The 25,865-nt window shown below is 44.4% G+C and overlaps 1 protein-coding gene across 1 annotated transcript in view; it reads left to right on the top strand.

Moving 5' to 3' along the window:
* LOC123481063 (zinc finger protein 385C-like) overlaps window positions 1-25,865 on the top strand; it is a 74,515-nt gene that overhangs the window by 46,086 nt on the left and 2,564 nt on the right. Inside the window, exons 3-8 of the mRNA XM_045210903.1 lie at window positions 3,133-3,243; window positions 12,579-12,804; window positions 19,250-19,630; window positions 21,397-21,590; window positions 24,783-24,881; window positions 25,668-25,757. Coding sequence (XP_045066838.1) covers window positions 3,133-3,243; window positions 12,579-12,804; window positions 19,250-19,630; window positions 21,397-21,590; window positions 24,783-24,881; window positions 25,668-25,757 — 1,101 coding nt within the window. The remainder of the gene's footprint in view (window positions 1-3,132; window positions 3,244-12,578; window positions 12,805-19,249; window positions 19,631-21,396; window positions 21,591-24,782; window positions 24,882-25,667; window positions 25,758-25,865) is intronic.

Here is a 25,865-nt window from a genome sequence, read left to right as displayed (position 1 = left end):
GTCACTGAGCTCTTCAGTAAGGCCATTCTACTGGGAATGTTTGTCTATGGAGATTGCATGGTGGTGTGCTCGATTTTATACACCTGTCAGCAATGGGTGTGGCTGAAATAGCTGAATCCACTAATTTGAAGGGGTGTCCACATACTTTTGTATATATAGTGTTTGTGTTTCTGTTTCCTTGATCCTTCGTTTACAGTCTGTGGACAGTGTGTGTGTATGTTCACATCCCTTTTCCCTCTGTGTGAAGCCCTCTCAAGTTCCACCAACTCTAAATGAAACATAAGCCTCTTCAGTTTTCTCCAGTCTACACTTCACAGCCTTTCAAAAGGACTGAGAAGAGGAGGATGAGAGGGAGAGATGCCACAGAGATCTGTGGTGCTGATTCACCCAGTGGACGGATAGATGGGAAGCATGGGGAGGGGTGAAGGGTCTAGGAGCGTGCACGTGTCCTGCATCTGATGGTGGTCTGGGAGCGTGCACGTGTCCTGCATCTGATGGTGGTCTGGGAGCGTGCACGTGTCCTGTATCTGATGGTGGTCTGGGAGCGTGCACGTGTCCTGTATCTGATGGTGGTCTGGGAGCGTGCACGTGTCCTGTATCTGATGGTGGTCTGGGAGCGTGTACGTGTCCTGTATCTGATGGTGGTCTGGGAGCGTGTACGTGTCCTGTATCTGATGGTGGTCTGGGAGCGTGCACGTGTCCTGTATCTGATGGTGGTCTGGGAGCGTGCACGTGTCCTGTATCTGATGGTGGTCTGGGAGCGTGTACGTGTCCTGTATCTGATGGTGGTCTGGGAGCGTGTACGTGTCCTGTATCTGATGGTGGTCTGGGAGGGTGCACGTGTTCTGCATCTGATGGTGGTCTGGGAGCATGCACGTGTTCTGCATCTGATGGTGGTCTGGGAGCGTGCACGTGTCCTGTATCTGATGGTCGTCTAGAAGTGTGCACGTGTCTTGTATCGGATGGTGGGGTACAGACTTTCTAAGTGAAAGGCTCTCTCTGTGTATGATCACCAGCAGACCTCCACCCACAGCCACGGGTCAGGAAGCCCGGTGGGAAACCCTGCCTAGCCAATCACAAAGCCAGGGAGTAAACTAGCCAACCAGTCAGAGCAGTAGTATTAGTAGTAGGAACAGGGAATGGTAGTAGCTGCAGTATGCATACAACCTGCCTTCCAGCACAGAAGAAAACACACCACAAGAAAACTACAGTATCACCACACTATGTAGTCATCTATAAACCACTGCTTTTCTAGCATACAGCTAGCAGATGTGCTACGTAGCCTTTCGCTTGCCACCAACTCCCTAGAATTCAACCAGCCTTCAAGAGTTAATAACAGCAAATAACACCCTTCTCAGACTTCTGGCACAGAATAATTAGCCTATAGCGGCTATGTGACCTAGCTAATATAACACAGCACACCAATACAGCTATGGCATTAATCACAAGGACCCTGCCTCCTCTTCCAGTCTCACCTTTCTTCTTTCCTAGGCTGTGTCCTAAATGGCACCCTATTCCCAGTTTAGAGCACTACCGGCCCTGGTCAAAAGTAGTGCACTACATAGGGAATAAGGTGGCATTTGGGACTCAATGGTCCCAAATGCCACCTTATTCCCTATCTCAATGGTGACATTCAGGTTCTCTGGGGTCCGGTGAGGCAGAGGCACACGTTGTTCGGGGCGTGTGCAGGGGGAAGATGAATGCACCTGTCTCACAAGCTAAATAGACCCCAGTCTCCCCCTCCTCCTCTCCCTCTGCCCCTTCCCTGCACCTCCCCTGAAACTCCATCATCGTTTCAGCTGCGGCCTGCCATGAGATAGCTCCTGTCTGCAGAGGGAGAGGGGGGAGGTGAGGGAAGGGAAGGGGGACAGAGGAAGCGGGCTGGACAATAGGTGCATTTATACCGGCCTGTTCAGGATGGCTGCGGGTGAACAATGGCCACATTATCTCAGCTCCCTAAAACAAATAGTTGTGTGCGGTGTACCCTGTGAAGGTGGCCAGAGGGAACAGTGTAGGGGTGCTCTGTTTCCAAGGCGCGGTTTTGGCTTCGGAAGGGAAAGGTTAGTTACTCCCTGAGGTAGCAGCACTGCACCGCGTTGTTTAAGGAGCCAGAATAAAAGGGTGCAGGGTTATCCCTGAGGGAACAGCAGGCAAGCAGTGTTACATGGGATGGGGGTTGTAAGACGTGTGTTTAAGGTTGTTTCTTGTTTCTATTCCCCACCACACCTGGCCTTTGAAAACAGATTATTTAGAGTCAACACAGAAACAGAGCTGTTTTCTTTGAGAGACTACTCTCTCAAACAGGACATTCATCTCTTTCACAGGAGAAGGCTCTCTGTGTGTGTGTTTGTGTGTATGTGTGTCTGTCTGTTTGTGTGTGTGTGCGCATGTGTGTGCATGTGTCTGCATGTGTGTGTGTGTTCATGCCTGTGTGTGTATTGAGGGGCAGCCATTGTTCAGTGTTGTGTATCAGGCAATAGCCAATGCCTTGCACACACACAGCCACTGGTCCAACACCTCCTGCCCTCTGAGGCCTGTTGTGAAGTGATGCCAGGGAGGGCATATATCTGGTTACACTGAGTGTGGAGGGCTGGGTGTTCCAACCCAGCCCTCCACAGCGGGCACAGCCACCCCCCACCCCACTCTCTGTCTCTGAGGAGAGGGTAGCGCCAGACGCCAGGCTGGGGAAGGATCCAGGGTGATTGTTATATTTGATACCATGCTGATGAGGGCCACACTGAAATCAGCTGTCATCATGTAATACAGCCATTCTAATCAAGCCCAGAGCACTCACCCTGGCTCTGGCCTCACACACCGTATCAGCTGTGATGGGGAGAGAATATCTTCCCTCCCTCAGGAACCTCTGGAGGCTTTAGACACATAGACAGTATAACTCATGTGACATATCGTCTATATTGTCTGCCCAAAGTCCCTTTCTCTAACTACTTCCCAGTATACTGCCCTGGATCAGAGCTCGCATGCCATTGTATCCTCAGGCTGGCTTTAGCTGTATCTCCAATTCTCCATGCAATTTTGTTGTGGTCAAACCCAGTGGATTTATAGGGGTATCAGGGGTCAGAGGTCACATATGGAGTGATAGATTTAACCCCTGGTCTCCTGTCTGACCTGCAGATGGACCCGGTGCAGAAGGCGGTGATCAACCACACGTTTGGCGTCCCTCAGCCACTCAAGAAGAAACAGATAATCTCCTGCAACATCTGCCACCTGCGCTTCAACTCCACGGTAAGAGAGTGCTATGTTCTCTGTGTGTGTGTGTGTGTGTGTGTGTGTGTGTGTGTGTGTGCGTGTGCGTGTGCGTGTGTGCGTGTGTGTGTTTGTCTGCATGACTGCGAGAGAGAAAAGAGAGAGAGCGAGTAAAAGAGAAAGAAAGTGAGTTTGCAGACTTTAGTTGGTAGATTTGACAGTTAAAATAAAAATATTTATTTATTCCTTCCTTCTATCTTCTTTAATATTTTTAGAAAATAAGGCCGTTCCAAATTACCTGAGCTCTTATCATCCTCACTGACTCACAGCAGCTTATCTGTGGCGGCTGATAGGGAGTCCAGTTGGGCTCTGAGTGTGAATGCGTGCGCTTTTTGTCTTTGTGTATGCACGCGCTCGTGCGTGTGTGCATGTGTGTTCCTCTGTGTGAAATGTTCTTATTATTAAATCGGAAGGTAGTCATTTGCTTTTCTGTATTTGTGGATATCTGAAGTGTGTGTGTGTGTACTGTGGTAGGTTGTTTTGGTGCGAGGGATTAGACAGCAGGGAAAGCTTCCGTTTATCAGCAAAGAGAAGAAACAATCACGAGCCCAGGCAGGAGCCCACATTCTCAACTCCTCTTTTGATTTCTCCCATTCCTGCCACCTCAAACACACATACACACACACACACACACACACACACACACACACACACACACACACACACACATAAACAAACAACCAATAAAATGGAATGTCTTAAGAAACACACAAACACCTAAGAGTTGGACAAAGGCTGATTAGAAAAGAAAAGAAAAAAATCTCTATTTCTCCCTGTCCCTCTCTCTCACTCTCTCACTTACACATACACACAGAGGAACACACAAATACTATTACACACTCACACACACATCCTCTTGAGACTTGATCTTCAAAGAGGAGCAGAGACACAGAAGACGGTTAGCTGAGGCTGAGGGGGAAAGGAAAGCAGAGCAGACACTGGCAGGCGTTCTCTCCAGTCTTCACACGGTAGATCAAATCCCATCCCCATCCTCCCTCCACAGAGCTCCAGCTGGAGAGAGGCGTCAGGTCTGGGGGTCTGAGGAGGGAGGGGGGAGGGGGGAGGAGGAGACAGGGGGGCACTGAGCTTTAAACAGCCTATTATAGGGAGGAGGGAAACTTCCTCAGTCAAACTGTAAATAAACTTCAAATGGAAAATGAGGAGATCTCTATATAAGTATTTATTTACACTATATTGCATACTGTTTATTATTATATATTGTTTATTAGATCCACGTTCTGTAATGTTGATTTGAAATATAAAGAATATTTGTTGTTAACGTACATTCGATGTAGCACATGGAATAGTCAGATAGTGATCTAGACAGAGGCCTTATATAAAGAACATGTAATAATAATCATTTATTCAACTTCTATAGCGCTTTTCATTACAGAAAGAGTCTCAAAGCCTGCATTCATGTCTGGTAGAGTGACATGCCAGTCAGTGCCATTAAAATGCTAAGTGCTCATGCCAATGTTAATTTCACACTCCCTGTGTCTCCCTGTCTCTCTGTGTGTCTCGTACTATATGGCTCGGAGTTGGACTGGAGAACAGAGAACGTACGGGGGCTGAAAGAGAGCAGAGCTGATTTGTCACAGCACACTAATCTCATAAGAATTTTCACGGCCGATCAGTCAAACGACATGGTGAAATATTATAGTCCTAGTAGTGTTTCTAGAAGTGTTGACGGCTGCTGGTGGTTTATTTATAGCCAGAGCTCCCGACACAGAACAGTAGGTACATCATTTGGTTTGTTAATACTGTACACAGTGGACATTTATTTTTATTTTTTATTTAACCTTTATTTAGCCAGGTAAGCCAGTTGAGAACAAGTTCTCATTTACAACTGCGACCTGGCCAAGATAAAGCAAAGCAGTGCGATAAATACAACAACACAGAGTTACATATGGAATAAACAAAATGTAGTCAATAACACAATAGAAAATCTATATACAGTGTGTGCAAATGTAGTAAGTTATTGAGGTAAGGCAATAAATAGGCCATAGTGCAAAATAATTACAATTATAATTTAGTACTAACACTGGAGTGATAGATGTGCAGAATATGATGTGCAAATAGAGATACTGGGGTGCAAATTAGCAAAATAAATAACAAAGTAAATAACAAAATGGGGATGAGGTAGTTGGGTGGGCTAATTACAGATGGGCTGTGTACAGGTGCAGTAATTGGTAAGCTGCCCTGACAACTGATGCTTAAAGTTAGTGAGGGAGATAAGTGTCTCCAGCTTCAGAGATTTTTGCAGTTCGTTCCAGTCATTTGCAGCAGAGAACTGGAAGGAATGGCGACCAAATGAGGTGTTGGCCTTGGGGATGACCAGTGAGATATACAGTGAGGGAAAAAAGTATTTGATCCCCTGCTGATTTTGTACGTTTGCCCACTGACAAAGAAATTATCAGTCTATAATTTTAATGGTAGGTTTATTTGAACAGTGAGAGACAGAATAACAACAAAATAATCCAGAAAAAAACGCATGTCAAAAATGTTATAAATTGATTTGCATTTTAATGAGGGAAATAAGTATTTGACCCCTCTGCAAAACATGACTTAGTACTTGGTGGCAAAACCCTTGTTGGCAATCACAGAGTTCAGACGTTTCTTGTAGTTGGCCACCAGGTTTGCACACATCTCAGGAGGGATTTTGTCCCACTCCTCTTTGCAGATCTTCTCCAAGTCATTAAGGTTTCGAGGCTGACGTTTGGCAACTCGAACCTTCAGCTCCCTCCACAGATTTTCTATGGGATTAAGGTCTGGAGACTGGCTAGACCACTCCAGGACCTTAATGTGCCTCTTCTTGAGCCACTCCTTTGTTGCCTTGGCCGTGTGTTTTGGGTCATTGTCATGCTGGAATACCCATCTACGACCCATTTTCAATGCCCTGGCTGAGGGAAGGAGGTTCTCACCCAAGATTTGACGGTACATGGCCCCGTCCATCGTCCCTTTGATGCGGTGAAGTTGTCCTGTCCCCTTAGCAGAAAAACACCCCCAAAGCATAATGTTTCCACCTCCATGTTTGACGGTGGGGATGGTGTTCTTGGGGTCATAGGCAGCATTCCTCCTCCTCCAAACACGGCGAGTTGAGTTGATGCCAAAGAGCTCCATATTGGTCTCATCTGACCACAACACTTTCACCCAGTTCTCCTCTGAATCATTCAGATGTTCATTGGCAAACTTCAGACGGGCATGTATATGGCTTTCTTGAGCTGGGGGACCTTGCGGGCGCTGCAGGATTTCAGTCCTTCACGGCGTAGTGTGTTACCAATTGTTTTCTTGGTGACTATAGTCCCAGCTGCCTTGAGATCATTGACAAGATCCTCCCGTGTAGTTCTGGGCTGATTCCTCACCGTTCTCATGATCAAACCGTTCTCATGATCCCCGTTCTCATGATCATTGGATTTTTGTTGTTGTTATTCTGTCTCTCACTGTTCAAATAAACCTACCATTAAAATTATAGACTGATAATTTCTTTGTCAGTGGGCAAATGTACAAAATCAGCAGGGGATCAAATACTTTTTTCCCTCTCTGTACATGCTGGAACGCATACTACGGGTAGGTGTTGCTATGGAGACCAATGAGCTAAGATAAGGCGGGGATTTGGCTAGAAGGGATTTGTAGATGACCTGGAGCCAGTTGGTTTGGCAACAAATATGTAGTGAGGGCCAGCCAACGAGAGCGTACAGGTCACAATGGTGGGTAGTATATGGGACTTTGGTGAGAAAACGGATGGCACTGTGATAGACTACATCCAATTTGCTGAGTAGAGTGTTGGAAGGTATTTTGTAAATGACATCGCCGAAGTCAAGGATCGGTAGGATAGTCAGTTTTACGAGGGCATGTTTAGCAGCATGAGTGAAGAAGGCTTTGTTGCGAAATAGGAAGCCGATTCTAGATTTAACTTTGGATTGGAGATGCTTAATGTGAGTCTGGAAGGAGAGTTTACGGTCTAACCAGACACCTAGGTATTTGTAGTTGTCCACATATTCTAAGTCAGACCCGCCGAGAGTAGTGATTCTAGTCGGGCAGGCGGGTGCAAGCAGCGTTCGATTGAAGAGCATGCATTTAGTTTTACTAGCGTTTAAGAGCAGTTGGAGGCCACGGAAGGAGTGTTGTATGGCATTGAAGCTCGTTTGGAGGTTTGTTAACACAGTGTCCAATGAAGGGCCAGATGTATACAAAATGGTGTCGTCTGCGTAGAGGTGGATCTGAGAGTCACCAGCAGCAAGAGCGACATCATTGATATACACAGAGAATAGAGTCGGCCCGAGAATTGAACCCTGTGGCACCCCCATAGAGACTGCCAGAGGTCCAGACAACAGGCCCTCCGATTTGACACATTGAACTCTATCTGAGAAGTAGTTGGTGAACCAGGCGAGGCAGTCATTTGAGAAACCAAGGCTATTTAGTCTGCTAATAAGAATGCGGTGATTGACAGAGTCAAAAGCCTTGGCCAAGTCAATGAAGACGGCTGCACAGTACTGTCTTTTATCGATTGCGGTTATTATATTGTTTAGGACCTTGAGCATGGCTGAGGTACACCCATGACCAGCTCAGAAACCAGATTGCATAGCGGAGAAGGTACAGTGGGATTCTAAATGGTCGGTGATCTGTTTGTTAACTTGGCTTTCAAATACTTTCGAAAGGCAGGGCAGGATGGATATAGGTCTGTAACAGTTTGGATCTAGAGTGTCACCCCCTTTGAAGAGGGGGATGACCGCGGCAGCTTTCCAATCTCTGGGGATCTCAGACAATACGAAGGAGAGGTTGAACAGGCTGGTGATAGGGGTTGCGACAATTAACTGCATATAGCCAAAGACCATGATTCTGATGGATCTGCTCTGCATTGCTTTTTACTTCGACCCACATTACTTTGTTGTCATATGAGACGTGTGTGTGTGTGTGTGTGTGTGCGCGTGCATGTGTGTGGTACCATGGCTATTAAGGTTATTATGGAGGCTGAGGCAGTTGAGAGAGGGTACAAAACCCAAAAGCAGCATCAGTGTGTTGCATTCAGTATAATGAGAAGGTCTCATTGTGTGAGAGAAGCTTAATTGAACAGGGTGAGTCACTTCCACGCTTCTCTCTAACACTTAGGATTCCTTCATTGGCTTGCCCATCAAAGTAGAACCCACTCTTTTTCTTCATTCTAATTTCTTCCCCACAATTCATTTCAGGTCTATTTGCGGCTTGGGTTATTTTATGACTTATTTGCATTTATATGGCAATAGAGGAAATTCTTAGAATTCTAAAGAGGAGCTGGATAGAGAGAGGAGCTGTGAGGTCATCATTATGAGATGATGACAGAGCAGAACACACAGACAGCCGGAGTGTGGAATGTATTTATTTTTGTTTTGATGTGTTAAACTTTATTTGATCAATTCTGAGCTAACTATTTGTCTTGCTGTTTGTGCAGTGGCCTTGATATTTCCCAGTCACCATGGTTTCAGCCAATCAGCACCCAGGAGCGAAATTATTTACAATTTTTTTTTATCGCTTTGGTGCAATTTTCACAAGGATGTGGTACAGTTTCATAACTCTTAGTACAAAACTCAAAACAGATCATCAAAAAGGCAGTTGTTTCAAAACTAAGCACATTTTCAATTGACTAAGTACAACACACAAAATCATATGGTCACTTTTTCACCAAACTTAATCAGTGTTTCATCTAGAAATACATGTTTCACATTGCAATACATGTTCATGTAAAGTAATTTCACAATGCAATGCTCACATAACTTTTGATATGATTCTCTTTTCTTTTGTAAAAGTATATTTTACTATTACTTAATTCGACTGCTCTTAATTGATGATCACTTAAACGTTTGGTAAACCTATAGATTTTACATGTAAACTGGTTTGTCTACTACAGATTTTTAGAAAATACATAATTAAAATGTATGTCTGTAAAGTAGAAACATAAAAAGTATGAAATAAAGTATACTTGAATGTGAATACTATGATGACTATTATGATTTTACTTCACAGTAAGTTTTTTAAAAATCTGATATTGACAAGATCAGAGATGTACTGTATGTAAAAAATCTAATCAATGTTTATTACACATATTATTAGATGTTACAGCAGGTGCAGCAAAATTATTGTGTTTCTAGCTCCTACAGTGAGTGCAGTAGTACAATATCAATACAATACCAATACACAAAGAATCCAAAAGTCCAAAACAAGAAAGAAATGCATCCCCAGAATGAAGTTGCTGGGGTCTTTTTGATGGGGGGAGGGGTGGTTTCACACTGGCCAATACAGTTCTGTAATACCTTAATATATTTACGTAGCAGACACTTTTATCCAAAGGGACAACTGTCCACACATTTCGGTATGTGACCCCAGTGGGAATCGAACCCACAATTCTGGTGTTGCTAGTGCCATGCTCTTATGAACTGAGCCATGTACAGGATCACTACAATACAGAAGTACAATACTGTAAAATACAATACATGATTACAATACAGGTGGAAGATGTACGATTGCTATCCCCATAAGCGTACCACCCTCTTTCAGGGCATCAATGAGGCATGCAATAACATCAATCCAGACCTATGTCAGGCTTCGATTCGCCATACCGAAAGTTTTTTCCCCAGGTGCATGAACAATGAGGATATTTACTGCGATTTCGATGAGAACCTATAGCCAAATGCTCAAGACAGGCTTGATGTAAACTATTGCCTACTAAACATTATGTTTCTGTCATTTATTTCATTTGTTACATTGTGAAAGATGTCTTCAATGATCACATCTTTGATCATGGTGATCACACATGGGATAGAAGTTATGGAAATTTGATGTTCAGTCAATTTTAATCGGTAGTGCAAGTGTATTGCCTAATGTGAAAACAGTGTAATGAACTGTAATTTACAGTACTGTAGCATACTACATTCAAATATAAATTTTTAAACATGTATCTTACATTTTTGCTATTGGATTAACGGGTTGTTAAAATAACTACATTGAGAAGATATCATTATGTTGTGTTTTGGTGATTAAACCAATGTACTTATATTTAACAGTAAACGTATATTTCGGATCAATGGTTGTGTGGTGAAAGATGTCTACAAACCAAATGAATGCACAATGAAAGGTTTTGAATGTAAGACCGGCTGCATTACAAGTGTTTTGTACTAAGAGTTTAGAAAATTCACCACATATCGTTCCAAAGCGATTAAATAAAACTGTATTCTTACAGTAATGAACGTTAGTCTAGATGAAAGCTTGAACTACTGACACCACTCCACCCAGTACTAATGCAGTTTGTCAAAACAAACATAATTTGATTTATGGTGAGGTTTTGTTTGTTTGTTTGTGTGTGTGTGTGAGAGAGAGAGAGAGAGAGAGAGAGAGAGAGAGAGAGAGAGAGAGAGAGAGAGAGGGTAGTCTAGCGGTTCGAATCCCCTAGGTGAAAAAGCTGTTGACGTGCCCTTGAGCAAGGCACTTTACCATAATTGTTGCTCTGAATAAGAGTGTCTGCTAAATGACTAAAATGTCAATCATTAGAAGGGGAGGGGCTTACACAAAATTAATTAAAATGAGAGAGAGAGAGAGAGAGAGAGAGAGAGAGAGAGAGAGAGAGAGAGAGAGAGAGAGAGAGAGAGAGAGAGAGAGAGAGAGAGAGAGAGAGCGAGAGAGCATGCATTCGTGTTTGTGGGGGCATGTAATGCTTGTTAGTCATTTATCCTTCTTTGTAATCATCCATCACTCCAACAAGGCTGAGGTGGTATTAGTCCCATACAGGTCTCTGATGAAGCGGTTCAGCTCAAAGCCTGTTTAGATTTTAATGAGAGATCTCTTTATCGATTCCTCTGCTATTTCTATTTGCTCTGATATCAGGGGATTTGCTCATGGATTGAGCTGGGTCATGAGAATTATTAGAATGTGAAGGTAAAATGTGGTGCAGGGTGTGTATGTCCATTTTGGAGAATGTATGTGTGTGTTTTGAGTGTGTCTGAGAATGTGACAGAATGTGTGTGTTCTCTGTTGGGTGTGTGTGCAGTTTATTTGTGTGTGCACGTGTGTACAGTATGCTTGGTATGTAGTGTGTTGTGTTTGTGTGCTGTGTGCATGTGATTTGCAGTGGCTGTCTCAGCGTGCCTATTTAATAGTCTGATTGTAGAGATGGGATCCTCTCTTTTTGCACATTATACATGCAATTATACCTCTGGCCTCCAACTGTGCCAGTGCTCTTATCAGGTAGGAACAGACTCTTTCCTCCACAAAGGCAGCAGGGTGTGTGTGTGTGTGTGTGTGTGTGTGTGTGTGTGTGTGTGTGTGTGTGTGTGTGTGTGTGTGTGTGTGTGTGTGTGTGTGTGTGTGTGTGTGTGTGTCTTCAGACCTGGGTTCATTGCGTATTTGATTATTTGTTATTTAAATAATAATTTTCTGGGGCCTCCCGAGTGGCGCAGCAGTCTAAGGCACTGCATTGCAGTGTTGCGGCATCACTACAGCCCGGGGTTCATTACCGGCCGTGACCGGGAGTCCCATAAGGCGGCGCACAATTGGCCCAGCATCGTCCGGGTTAGGGGAGGGTTTGGCCGGAGGGGCTTAACTTGGCTCATCGCGCTCTAGCAACTCCTTGTGGCGGGCCGGGCACCTGCAGGCTGACTTCGGTCGTCAGTTGAACAGTGTTTCCTCCGACATTTGGTGTGGCTGGCTTCCGGGTTAAGCGAGCGGGTGTAAAGAATTGCGGTTTGGCCGGTCATGTTTCGGAGGACGTATGACTCAACCTTCGCCTCTCCCGAGCCCGTTGGGGAGTTGCAGCGATGAGACAAGATCGTAATCACGAAATTGGGGAGAAAAAAATATACAGTACCAGTCAAAAGTTTGGACACACCTACTCATTCCAGGATTTTTCTTTATTTTTACTATTTTCTACATTGTAGAATAATAGTGAAGACATCAAAACTATGAAATAACACATATGGAATCATGTAGTAACCAAAAAAGTGTTAAACAAATCAAAATATATTGTATATTTGAGATTCTTCAAAGAAGCCACCCTTTGCCTTGATGACAGCTTTGCTGTGTGCAAAGAGTGTGCAAAGCTATCATCAAGGCAAAGGGTGGCTATTTAAATACTTACTTCAAAATGTATTTGAAAGTAATTGAAATACCCTAAATAGTATTTGAACCCAGGTCTTGTGTGTGTGTAAAGATGAAATTGTAATCTCTATTTTTGCAGAGGTACTGTATATAATTTTTTTTGCATGTCTTACAGCAATTTATGGATTTATGTCTAAGTGCTACTGCAAACCTTCCTGGGGGGTTTCTGCTCTCTGTGGGGTCCCTTCCAGAACCAGGCAGAGGCGCACTATAAGGGGCATAAACATGCCCGGAAGCTGAAAGCCATGGAGGCCCAGAAAACTCGTCAGCGTCGGCTTGGGGAAGCCACATCCACAGGCAGAGAGAAGGACCGGGAACGAGAACGGGACAGGGAGAGGGCTAAGAGTGCTGCGACTGTTACACTCCCCACTGAGACCCTCCCCGCACTCATGGACACAGGCCTGATGGAGGCAACGAGTAAGTTAAATGATAGTGAGAGGGAGAAAAGGGAGGAACAGAAACACTATATATATTTTTATTTTTATTTATATATATATATATATATAAAAAGCTATATTCAATCTGTGTAGTTCCATTTTTCTCTCCTTTTTCTGTTGTTTGCTGCTTTTCCCCTTTGCTCACTTATCTTCCCTCATCCCTCTCTCCCCCTTTACACTTCTTCATCCTACCTTTCATCCATCTACTCTCTTTCCATCACTTTCCACCCCTAATCCCTCTTTCTTCCTTTCATCCATCTCCTCTCCTCCCATTTCTCTCCTGTCCTTCCATCCTCCTCCTCCTCCATCCCTCTCCCTTCATCTCATCCCTTTCCCTCCATCACTCTGTCATCTCTTTCGGTACTCTGTAATTATTATTTCTCGATGCTTCCCTCCCTCCCTCCCTCCCTCCCTCCCTCCCTCCCTCCCTCCCTCCCTCCCTCCCTCCCTCCCTCTACTGTGTTATTTAATACCTGCTGTTTAAAGTCTAACAACAGGAGGGCCTGTCCCACACATACACTGTGATCAGGAACATGGGTATGAGAGGATTGGACGGTGGTGCCCCCAAACATCCAATCGTAACCCCCTGTGGTCCCTAGGCCCCTCCCAGCTAGGCCTTATATCCAATCTCTCCCCTGTGGTGGTGGTGGTGGATGGTGGCTCTGAGCCTGGGGGATTGTTTGCTTACCCCCACGTTTCTCAATTTACTCTCTGTTTGCCCTGCTTGTAGAGAAAGGCCTGGTCCCTGTAGAGGAGTTCCTAAAGAGCTCTGTGAAGTCAAGGAGTGATCTGACTGCAGCACACTTACATAAGCTGCATCCCAGATGGCACCCTATTCTCTATGTAGTGCACTATTTTTGACTGGTCAAAAGTAGCACACTACATAGGGAATAGGGTGCTATTTGGGACGCAGCCGTAATGTTTGTGACATGAGAGAAATCCCCCACAATGGACCTGACTAGACTATGGCTGAATCTCCTGAGTATGGTACCAATACATGTAAATGTAGCAGTAGTCTTTTGATGAAGTCAGTAGAGAGCATCCATTAGATAACATGATTGATCCCATTTATCTTCAGATAACATGATTGATCCCATTTATCTTCAGAAGCCCTGTTTATCCATCTGCAGCGATAGGACTCGAGGATCTTTCTGCTAGACCAGTTTCCTCCTCTACCCTGTACATCCCTCCCTCCATCTATCCCTCCCTCCTTCCATCTATCCCTCCACCCCTCTGGCCTGAAAAAGATTACAAAAAGACCTGAATTTCAAACTAGTTTCTTTCTGATGCTAGAGGGAATATTAGTGAGGAGAGATAGGAAGGTATCAGGGTGAAGTGAGGTGTTGGGTGGGAGAGAGTCTACACTTTACTTTCCCCCAGCACTCACTGACTCTCTCTCTCTCTCCCTGAGAGGAGAAACTGGACAAAGGACTGGGAGCAAGATAACGTTCTCTCTCATCAAATCTAATTTTAATATTCTGTCGTCGTAGAGCGAGGTCTGAAAGCGGGGATGTAGCGGTGGGGACGAAAATAAATGATGAGTAGAAAATGAGGGATAAGATGAAATGAATGAAAGTAAGAGAGAGAGATGGGGTAGAGGAGAGGGGGAACAAGAGAGGTGGTGGAAAGAGAAAGTAGATAAGCTGTGCCTGTTTTTTTATGTTGTAAATTTTCCAGTTCTGAGGCAATTTTGCAAGAAGGTACGCTCTTTAATAAGCCAAATTGTGTTATTGGCCCAATGTGAAATTGAAATGCAGCAGAGCGAGCCAGTGGCAGCGAGCGCTACAATGCCAAACTGTAATGGGAGAACACTTCAAATTAACACTGAAATTATCTCTGTCTGTCATCAAACTCAGCATGGGAGGTTCCAATCGGACCATAATGCCCATGTTGTCTCCCAATCATAGGGCTAGATTCCATCATATCCGCACTAGCCGACTATTACAGACATTGCCATTGGATGCACTGAGTCGCATTAGTAGAAATCATGCAGCTGTGTTACAAGTTAGAACACTGGCATGTGTGATGTAATCTACACCTTGATTACTCTGATATAAATTATTATTATTATTATTTTGTTTAAGGATTTTCAATTTGAGAAGAGAGAGAGAGAGCGTGAGAGAGAGAGCGAGAGAGAGAGAGAGATCGGCATACTGGTGGCTAGAGACACTGGGCCGGCCGGCATCGTCAATGACAACCATCAGTCACCTCAGCGTTTGATTTACTCTTTTGTTGAAGCCATCTCCAAGGGGAACAGGACTCAGACGCCTCTGTAATGATGAAATATAGTGTGGAAGTTGTCCATTTTCTTTAAGAGTGTCACGGACCAGTGATTCTAGACAAGCTGGTGTGTGTGTTTGTTTGTGTGTGTGTGTGTGTGTGTGTGTGAGTGTGTAAGAGTGTGTGTGAGTGTGAATGTGAGTGAGGGTGTGAGTGTGTGTGAGTGTGAGTGTGTGTGTGTGTGTGTGGCTTACACACTGCTGGTTTAATGAACATGGTTGTGAGGTCTCACCGTGCTCCGCCAGCATGTGAGCTTGTTTAACAGTCTTCTAATCAGAATATTAATATAGCTACTAGCTCTATGACAACAGTCAGCTCTGTCATGTAGTCAATACTCTCTGACTCTACAGTTTACAGATACTACATGTTTTACAGTCTGAGCCATACACGCTGATTTAATTGGACTGTTCTGCCTTTCCATGGTAAAATAAGTGAATGACTCGCAACAAGACATCGATCTGAACATCGATTCTTTGCAGGGGAGGGATTTGTAGCCCTCCAGTCCTCAGACAGTGTGGGGCTCTTCACTGCCAATACACTGGCCTTAGAGCTGACAGCCAACGTTGGGGTGACAGTCACTTCAGTCAGTCAGTCAGTCAGGGAACGTTTGGAATGAGTGAAAAGGACACTGACTGACAATAGGTGTTGCCCAAAGGGAATCCTTGTGCTTACCCAAAGATGTATCTGTGTCGTGCTACTCTGTAACATCACTGCCATGGTCGTTTTTCTTTTTAAGACACTTAAGGTCTAGGAGGTAAGGCTACTATTTCATTTTGAGTTGTTGGACGTTTCAAAGTCAAGCTGTATCATGTTTTGCATCTGTATAATGTGCACCAATGTGGGAAGAACTTACCAGAAGTTCCTACAGAGTAAGTCCTTATACAGTGCCTTCAGAAAGTATTTATAGAGCCCCACGGTGGAGGTGTCATAATACCCATAAAACCTAGTGGTCAAACAGGGAAATGGTTCCAATCGTTTTTCCACCATTCATTTTCCCATAGGGAATTTTAGAAACACTTCAAATAAGGGCTGTGTTTCGTGTAGGCTTACCCTGGCGTGACGTTTTGATAAGCATGTAAATCTCTCTCGGACAAGGTGACATAACGCTTTGTATTCAGGACATAAAGTGAATTTCTTTGCCAAATGTTTTGCAGTTTTACTTTAGTGACTTATTGCAAACAGGATGCATGTTTTGGAATATTTTTATTCTGTACAGGCTTCCTTCTTTTCACTTTGTCATTACGTTAGTATTGTGGAGTCACTACAATGTTATTGATCCATCCTCAGTTTTCTCCTATCACAGCCATTAAACTCTGTAACTGTTTTAATGTCACCACTGGATTCATGGTGAAATCTCTGAGCGGTTTCCTTCCTCTCCGGCAACTGCGTTAGGAAGGACGCCTGTATCTTTGTAGTGACTGGGTGTATTGATACACCATCCAAAGTGTAATTAATAATGTCACCATGCTCAAAGGGATATTCAATGTCTGCTTTTTTTTTACCCATCTACCAATAGGTGCCCTTCTTTGCGAGGCATTGTAAAACCTCCCTGGTCTTTGTGGTTGAATCTGTATTTGAAATTCACTGCTCAACTGAGGGACCTTACAGATAATTGTATGTGTGGGGTACAGAGATAAGGTAGTCATTCAAAAATCATGTTAAACACTATTATTGTCTAATAAAAAGCATGAGCTGGCGCACACCCATAGAAAATTATTTTGTGTGGAGGTGCTGACTAACGGTGAATAAACTGTAAGATATAAAAAATTAATGAGAGTCGCACACTATATATAAACTCCCAGTACTTTATTGGGTAAATCACCAACGTTTCACTGTACCTTCTTCAGGGTAATGTCATGAATGGTACAGAGATGAGGTAGTTATTCGAAAATCATGTTAAACACTATTATTGCACACAGAGTGAGTCCATGCAACTTATTATGTGACTTGTTAAGCACATTTTTACTCCTGAATTTATTTGGCTTGCCATAACAAAGGGGTTGAATATTTAATTGACTCAACACATTTCAACTTTTGTAAACATTTTGAAAAACATAATTCAACTTTAGAAATTATAGGGTATTGTGTGTAGGCCAGTGACAAAAAATCTCAATTTAATCTATTTTAAATTCAGGCTGTAACACATCAAAATGTGGAAAAACTCAAGGGGTGTGAATACTTTCTAAAGGCACTGTAAGTGAACAGCGATATGATACCTTAAACATTCCTGCTCAGAATAAAACCCATCATGAGTTTAAGGAGTCTGGCGTCTGTGGAGGTACTAATTCCCACAAGCCTCTGTCCTCCTCTCTGGGCCTCCTGCTAAATCCATTGATCACTATCACTCCCCTCCAGAGTCTTCTCAGCCTGCCCGATCTTTGTCTTTCACATAAGCCCAGGATCATACCTATCCCCTGCTGGAGGGGGGACCTGAATCTCCCAGGGGTCAGTCTCGCATTACATTACAGAGAGGAAGGACTGTCTAATCTCAGCCTTATAGGATTCCTTCTCCTCCGGAATGAGAAAGGAAGAGCCCTTATCTCCATGATGAATTTACTCTGGGACTTAGAAGAGAAAATCAATGGGGCCAGTAGGATTGTGGAGGGTGTTTGAGACGGTGGCGTGGAGCATCATAACAGACTAAAGGCATCAGCATGCTTCAGTTCGGGTTGACGCCTATCCGATCTCGGTTCTGCTCGCATACTCCCTTAAAAGACCTTTGCTTGAAAAATGAGAAAAAAGTGGCAATAGTACTGTTTTTCCAATTTGAGCCAGTATACACTTCCTCAAAATAGTCAGGATTAACTCAAGAAATCTGTCATTAATTTTGACGTTTTTGCCAAAGAGATCTTAGTCGCGCAATTTTACATCTAACTAAGATGTTTGGTGCAGTATTTTTTATTGAAGAAATTTGCATGAAAACGAGTCGTCTCTCATTGAATGACAACAAGGACTTTATTGAAGAATCCCTACTGTTGACCAATCACAGACGAAGGGGCATAGATTCCGGCTCTGAACTTCGGCTTGCCTCCAGCAAAATTTTTGTGTGCCCGAACAGCCCTCACCGAAGTCCAAAACAAACAAAACGTCACAAAATGTCATCATAATATATGCATGAACTCTACTGAACTGTTTCGGCTGGAAAGCATGCGGACGTCTTTAGTGAAATTGAGATAGCCCTTGGGTAAAGCTGAAAGTGTGTGATTCCTTTGGGGAGTGAGGGGAGGTGTGTGTGTGTGTGTGTGTGTGTGTGTGTGTGTGTGTGTGTGTGTGTGTGTGTGTGTGTGTGTGTGTGTGTGTGTAATGGAGCTGCAGTGACTTATGGGCAGCAGTCGATGCATTTGTTTATATTGACTGAGCCTTAGGACCTTCAGTTGATATTTGAAAAGAGAGAGAGAGAGAGAGAGAGAGAGAGAGAGAGAGAGAGAGAGAGAGAGAGAGAGAGAGAGAGAGAGAGAGAGAGAGAGAGAGAGAGAGAGAGAGAGAGAGAGAGAGAGAGAGAGAGAGAGAGAGAGAGAGAGAGAGAGAGAGAGAGATTGAATCTACCCTGTGTTAATCTAGTCTGTCCCTCAGGGTTAAAACAGAGGCTGATAGTATAGCTGAAATGCCACAAAACTAACACATGAAATGCATTGGTAAATGCTCATTCCAATGTACTGCCTTCAAACGCTTCATGGTCGTTTGTAGATAAATTACTAAACAGAAATGAGCTAATTCTCCAAGTTAGCCTCAAATGAGAACAAGCATTATTTGATGTCACTTTTCACTCACAGTATTACTTGCAATGCTGCTTTTACAATCTGTTTCCATAATCTATAAACATGTTCTGCAATATGAAGCATTTGAAGGCAGTACATTGGAATGAGCATTTACCAATGCATTTCATGTGTTAGCTTTGTGGTATTTCAGCTATACTACCAGCCTTTGTTTTTAACCCTGAGGGACAAACTAGATTAACACAGCTCTGTCTCTGAACATAATGTTTCTTATGAGTGATCCCTGTGGTCAGTCATTGAACGTCATACTGCAGTGATCAACTGTAGTCCTCGGTGGCATTGTTCAGGCACTAAGCTCTTCACTCTTCCCATACCACCCAGTGTAATGTTCAGTGACTGACCACTGCCTCCTCTCCTTCTCCTCCCCAGATCTGCTGCCTGCTGACCTGGAGCCAGTGGTGAATTGTGAGGCTGTGAAGCTGGGCGAGAGCCCCGGAAGCAGCAGCTCTGTGATGCTGACCCCTATATCTGAGGTATCCTCAATGGAGCTGGCCACCCTGTCCCCCGGGCCCCAGGGAGAGGTGTCCCACTCCTCCCAGGCCTCAGAGAGCGGAGCCTCAGACACCAGTGGCCCCGAACAGGGCCCAGAGGCCCCTGGAACAGCCCTGGAGTCAGGCAGCCAGCCGGACACCTCCAGCACAGAGGGGGGTGAGGACGACAAGGACCCCAAGAGGATCAAGCCACACCTCCACTGTCCCGTGTGCAAGGTCACGGTCAATTCTACATCCCAGCTGGAGGCACACAACAGTGGTACGAACACGACAGTCACTGGCGTAGCACACCCTGCAGCCCCCTCAGATAGCATATGAACACGTCATAAGCCATGATTTATTAGCTAACAGCAACAACAACAAAAACTCAGCCTCATGACAAAATGTGTAGAATAGCAGGAAAGTAGCTCTAAAACAGCAACATTTTCTCTCAGCCTCATGGACAAATGTGTAAAATAGCATTAGATTAGCTGTAAAACTGCAATTTTATCTTTCTGCCCCAATGGCAAAAATATACACTACCAGTCAAAAGTTTGGACACACCTACTCATTCAAGTGTTAAAATGTTTTACATTGTAGAATAATAGTGAAGACATCAAAACTATGAAATAACACATATGGAATCATGTAGTAACCAAAAAAGTGATTCTTCAAATAGCCACCCTTTGCCTTGATGACAGCTTTGCAAACTCTTGGCATTCTCTCAACCAGCTTCATGAGGTTGTCACCTGGAATGCTTTTCCAACAGTCTTGAAGCAGTTCCCACATATGCTGAGCACTTGTTGGCTGCTTTTCCTTCACTCTGCGGTCCAACTCATCCCAAACCATCTCAGTTGGGTTGAGGTCGGGGGATTGTGGAGGCCAGGTCATCTGATGCAGCACTCCATCACTCTCCTTCTTGGTAAAATAGCCCTTACACCACATGGAGGTGTGTTGGGTCATTGTCCTGTTGAAAAACGATAGTCCCACTAAGCCCAAACCAGATGGGATGGCGTATCGTTGCAGAATGCTGTGGTAGCCATGCTGGTTAAGTGTTGCTTGAATTCTAAATAAATCACAGACAGTGTCACCAGCAAAGCACCCCCACACCATAACACCTCCTCCTCCTCTCGACCAAAGGACACATTTCCACCGATCTAATGTCCATTGCTCGTGTTTCTTGGCCCAAGCAGGTCTCTTCTTCTTACTGGTGTCCTTTAGTAGTGGTTTCTTTGCAGCAATTCAACCATGAAGGCCTGATACACGCAGTCTCCTCTGAACAGTTGATGTTGAGATGTGTCTGTTACTTGAACTCTGTGAAGCATTTATTTGGGCTGCAATTTCTGAGGCTGGTAACTCTAATGAACTTATCCTCTGCAACAGAGGTAACTCTGGGTCTTCCATTCCTGTGGCCGTCCTCATGAGAGCCAGTTTCATCATAGTGCTTCATGGTTTTTGCAACTTCACTTGAAGAAACTTTCAAAGTTCTTGAAATGTTTCGTATTGACTGACCTTCATGTCTTAAAGTAATGATGGACTGTTGTATCTCTTTGCTTATTTGAGCTGTTACCATAATATGGACTTGGTCTTTTACCAAATAGGGCTATCTTCTGTATACCCCCCTACCTTTTCACAACACAACTGATTGGCTCAAACGCATTAAGAAGGAAAGAAATTCCACAAATTAACTTTTAAGAAGGCACACCTGTTAATTGAAATGCATTCCAGGTGAATACCTCATGAAGCTGGTTGAGAGAATGCCAATAGTGTGCAAAGCTGTCATCAAGGCAAAGGGTGGCTATTTGAAGAATCTCAAATGTAAAATATATTTTGATTTGTTTAACACTTTTTTGGTTACTACATGATTCCATATGTGTTATTTCATCATTTTGATGTCTTCACTATTATTCTACAATGTAAAAAGAAAGAAAAACCCTTGAATGAGTAGGTGTGTCCAAACCTTTGACTGGTACTGTGTATATATACTGTACCTGCTCCAGAGTGATGTGTATCTGACATTCTCTTCCTCCCAATTCACTCCTCCAGGTACGAAGCACAAGCAGATGCTGGAGGGTCAGAGCGTCCAGCCGCGGCGCCGGGGGAAGGTGGCGGGGGCTGGGGGGCGCTCGGCCTGCAAGAGCAAGCGCCTGGGTACCAAGGGCAGCGTGGGGGTGCCCAGCAAGAACTTCCACTGCGAGGTGTGTGAGATCTACGTCAACTCGGAGACCCAGCTCAGCCAGGTGAGGAGGCTGGGGGTCGAGGGGAGGGTGGCAGGGGAGGGCTGGGGGTTGCACAGGGTGAGGAGGGTTTAGCAGTGGGGAGAGAAGTGAAACAGCTGGGGTATAATTTTGTATGTTGACTTCCTGAGTGGATCTGAGGTGATTGGACTGGACAAGATCTGGTTTCATGTTCTCTCACAGTGAGGCCATTGTGCCACTAGTCTACTACGTGGAGGTCTGACACTCTGGGTCTCTTTCCACCTCCACTAAACGTGTCCTGACAGTGTTCTGAATTGAAGGAGCTCAAAATGACCCTAAATAAGCTGGAAAGAGTGGAAAAGATTGTGAATGTAGCCATGGGGTATGGGAGATAGACAGGGAGAGATATGACCCTCTGGGCTACTCAGTACTCCTAGCGCTGTTTGCGTGACATGAAAGGTGAGAAGAGGAAAGAGAGGTTTTGGGTAATATTGCACACTCTGAGAGGTGCTTGATAGAGAGTGTTAACCTAACAAGACTCCCTTCCATTTTGATTTGACACACACAGACAAACAGATGATGTCACGCTACAACAGATGTTGAAGGGACAGACTATAGAACTACCTCTTCAAACACACTTAGCACTGGACTAATTCTTTTCAGGGACTTACAGTGCATTTGGAAAGTATTCAGACCCCTGGACTTTTTCCACATTTTGTTGCGTTACAGCCTTGTTCTAAAATTGCTTCTTATTATATTTTTTTATCCCTCATCAATACCCCATAATGACAAAGCAAGAACTGGTTTTTAGAAATGTTTGCAAATGTATTAAAAATAAAAAACGGACCCTTTACTCAGTACTTTGTTGAAGCACCTTTGAGTCTTCTTGGGTATGACGCTACAAGCTTGGCACACCTGTATTTGGGGAGTTTCTCCCATTCTTCTCTGCAGATCGCTGCACAGCTATTTTCAGGTCTCTCCAGAGATGTTCGATCGGGTTCATGTCCGGGCTCTGGCTGGGCCCCTCAAGGACATTCAGAGACTTGTCCCGAAGCCACTCCTACATTTCATCAGACCAGAGAATCTTGTTTCTCATGGTCTGAGAGTCCTTTAGGTGCCTTTTGGCAAACTCTAAGCGGGCTGTCATGTGCCTTATACTGAGGAGTGGCTTCTGTCTGGCCGCTCTACCATAAAGGTCTGATTGGTGGCGTGCTGCAGAGATGGTTGTCCTTCTGGAAGGTTCACCCATCTACACAGAGGAACTCTGGAGCTCTGTCAGAGCTCCCTCACCAAGGCCCTTCGCCCCCGATTGCTCAGTATGGCCAGGCGGTCAGGTCTAGGAAGAGTCTTGGTGGTTCCAAACTTCTTCCATTTAAGAATGATGGAGGCCACTGTGTTCTTGGGGACCTTCAATGCTGCAGTAATCTTTTGGTACCCTTCCCCAGATTTATACCTCGACACAATCCTGTCTCGGAGCTCTACGGACAATTCCTTTGACCTCATCGCTTGGTTTTTGCTCTGACATGCACCTTATATAGACAGGTGTGTGCCTTTCCAAATCATGTCCAATCAATTGAATTTATCACAGGTTGACTCCAATCAAGTTATAGAAACATCTCAAGGATGATCAATGGAAACAGGATGCACCTGAGCTCAATTTCGAGTCTCATAGCAAAGGGTCTGAATACTTATGTAAATAAGGTATTTCCGTTTTTTTTGTTTTTTTATTAGCAAAAATCTCTAAAAACCTGTTTTCGCTTTGTCATTATGGGATATTGTGTGTAGATTGATGAGGGGGAAAAAATGATTTAATCCATTTTAGAATAAAGCTGTAACGTAACAAAAAGGGAAGGGGTCTGAATACTTTCCGAATGCACTGTACCTATGACGTCACTACCTCAGCACTCCCACTTTTAATGGTAGCACAGGACCCATGATGTAATAACGAACTTACTAAATTCTCTTTGCACATGTTACAGTAGAAGATACATTTGACTATTTCTGAGGTGATGATTGCAGTGGAAATGTGTGTTTGAATTCACCTGGCACAGTGGCAGCGACTGCATTTATTTACAGTCAGTCTAAATAAAGCCATTCTGAATAAAGCGTCTTATGAGCATTTTATATTTTTATACTGTGTTTTCCCACACTAAGCAGATGTATATCAGATGGTATGGTGATTCACTCAGAACTGTCTATTTGAGCCTGTAAGAGCTGTTAGCAGTATCTTAATGCACGATATTGACGTGTTTATGGTGTGGTAATCTAAGCTTATGGTTTTATTAAACCTCTTTTCCATTCTGTTTCGGGTAATTGCTTCCCTGGTGATGTTCATTAAATTGTACATCTAATCGTGTGATGGGATGGTTTTGCAGCTCTCTCAGACTAGCTGGTCATGGAAAAGATACAGTATATATGGGCATGTGTCGCAACCTTGCCTACAACAAGCCTTAGTAGTGTATTCCAATGACACTGTTAAAACCTCACCCAATCCTCTGATGAACTAGGATTAACCAGTTAATAGTAAAACAGAGGAGAGAGAAATAGAAATGTGCATACTGTAGATAGAGGGAAGTAGTGGTCTTCTTTGTGGTTTTGAGTCCTAAATATTTTTTCAGATAGTCAGCCATATTGTACACTGAGTGTACAAAACATTAAGAACCTGCTCTTTCCATGACATAGACTGACCAGGTGAAAGCTATGATCCCTTATTGATGTAACTTGTTAAATCCACTTCAATCAGTGTAGATGAAGGGGAGGAGACAGGTTAAAGAAGACAATTGAGACATGGATTGTCTATGTGTGCCATTCAGAGGGTGAATGGGCAAGACAAAAGATTGAAGTGCCTTTGAACGGGGTATGGTAGTAGGTGCCAGGCGCACCAGTTTGAGTGTGTCAAGAACTTCAATACTGCTAGGTTTTTCCCACTCAACAGTTTCCTGTGTGTATCAACAATGGTCCACCACCCAAAGGACATCCAGCCAACTTGACATAACTGTGGGAAGCATTGGAGTCAACATGGGCCAGCATCCCTGTGGAACACTTTCGACACCTTGTAGAGTCCATGCCTCGACAAATTGAGGCTATTCTGAGGGCAAAAGGGGGTGCAACTCAATATTAGGAAGGTGTTCCTAAAGTTTTGTACACTCAGTGTAGATCAGGCATGGTCTACTAGAGAAATCCAACATTATAAACTAGATTAGCAGGCTAATGTTTCTCCTCTGGTCTCCTCAGCACATGAACAGCAGGAGGCACAAGGACCGTCTGGCAGGAAAGCCCCCCAAACCCAAGTTCAGCCCCCACAACAAAAGCCAGCCCACCTCCAGCTTATCGGTGAGACACGGCACACACACAGATCCACACACAAATTTTCATGTAGACACACACGCGCAGTCGTACGCATGGTTTGAGGTTAATTCAAGGTTAAGACCCATGAATTTGGAAAATCCTCTTAGAAAATAATGGCCAATAATGTTCAATCTCTGAATTAAATTGATATTTATCTCCTGAATTGACTGAACTTTAATGGAATTGTCCCCAACCCTGACACACACACACACTTCATTGGGCTCCCGAGTGGCGCAGCGGTCTAAGCGGTCTTGAGGCGTCACTACAGACCCCCTGGTTCAATTCCAGGCTGTATCACAACCGGCCGTGATAGGGTGGCGCACAATTGGCCCAGCGTTGTCCGGGTTTGGCCGGTGTAGGTCGTCATTGTAAATAATAATTTATTCTTAACTGACTTGCCTGGTTAAATAAAAATTGCTCCTCCCTAGGGGGTTGTCTCTCCAGTGAAGCAGCATGCCTGTGTGCCTGTGCTGTCAGAGAGGTTAAGGACACTGCTGTGTGGTATTGAATGGGTCCCCTGCTCCTGAGACATCCAAGGCTGAAAAACCCCCAGCAATACCCCAAGCACTACCCCTACTGACACAGCCTGAATCAGCACTCCGTATTAATCACTTTTGTGCTCCTGTCATGTGCGCACCTCCCCTCCACCTCTCCTTCTCCCCATCTCCTCTGCTCCACCCCATCTCCACCTCCACCTCCCCACTTCTCCCTCCTCTGCATCTCCATCTCCTCCACCTCCCCCTCTTCCCGTCCTCCCCCTCCCACCTGCAGAATGTGAGATATGCTGGGTATGCAGGCGGGGCCGTGTCTGCCATGAAGAAAATGTTCAGCCAGTACAACCTCACCTCTCTCTCTACTCAGGTGAGTGGCAGGGCCCAGGGCAGGCAGGGACAAGAGAAGTCAGGGCTACAGCTGGTTAACCACTGGAACTGGCTAGGTGCAGGGGATTGAACAGCACCAGAAACTAAT

Source organism: Coregonus clupeaformis, chromosome 35 (assembly GCF_020615455.1).
Source record: "Coregonus clupeaformis isolate EN_2021a chromosome 35, ASM2061545v1, whole genome shotgun sequence".
Classification (NCBI taxonomy): Eukaryota; Metazoa; Chordata; class Actinopteri; order Salmoniformes; family Salmonidae; genus Coregonus; species Coregonus clupeaformis.
The sequence above is the reverse complement of the archived record's forward strand: the minus strand, read 5'-3'. Positions and strand labels throughout refer to the sequence as shown.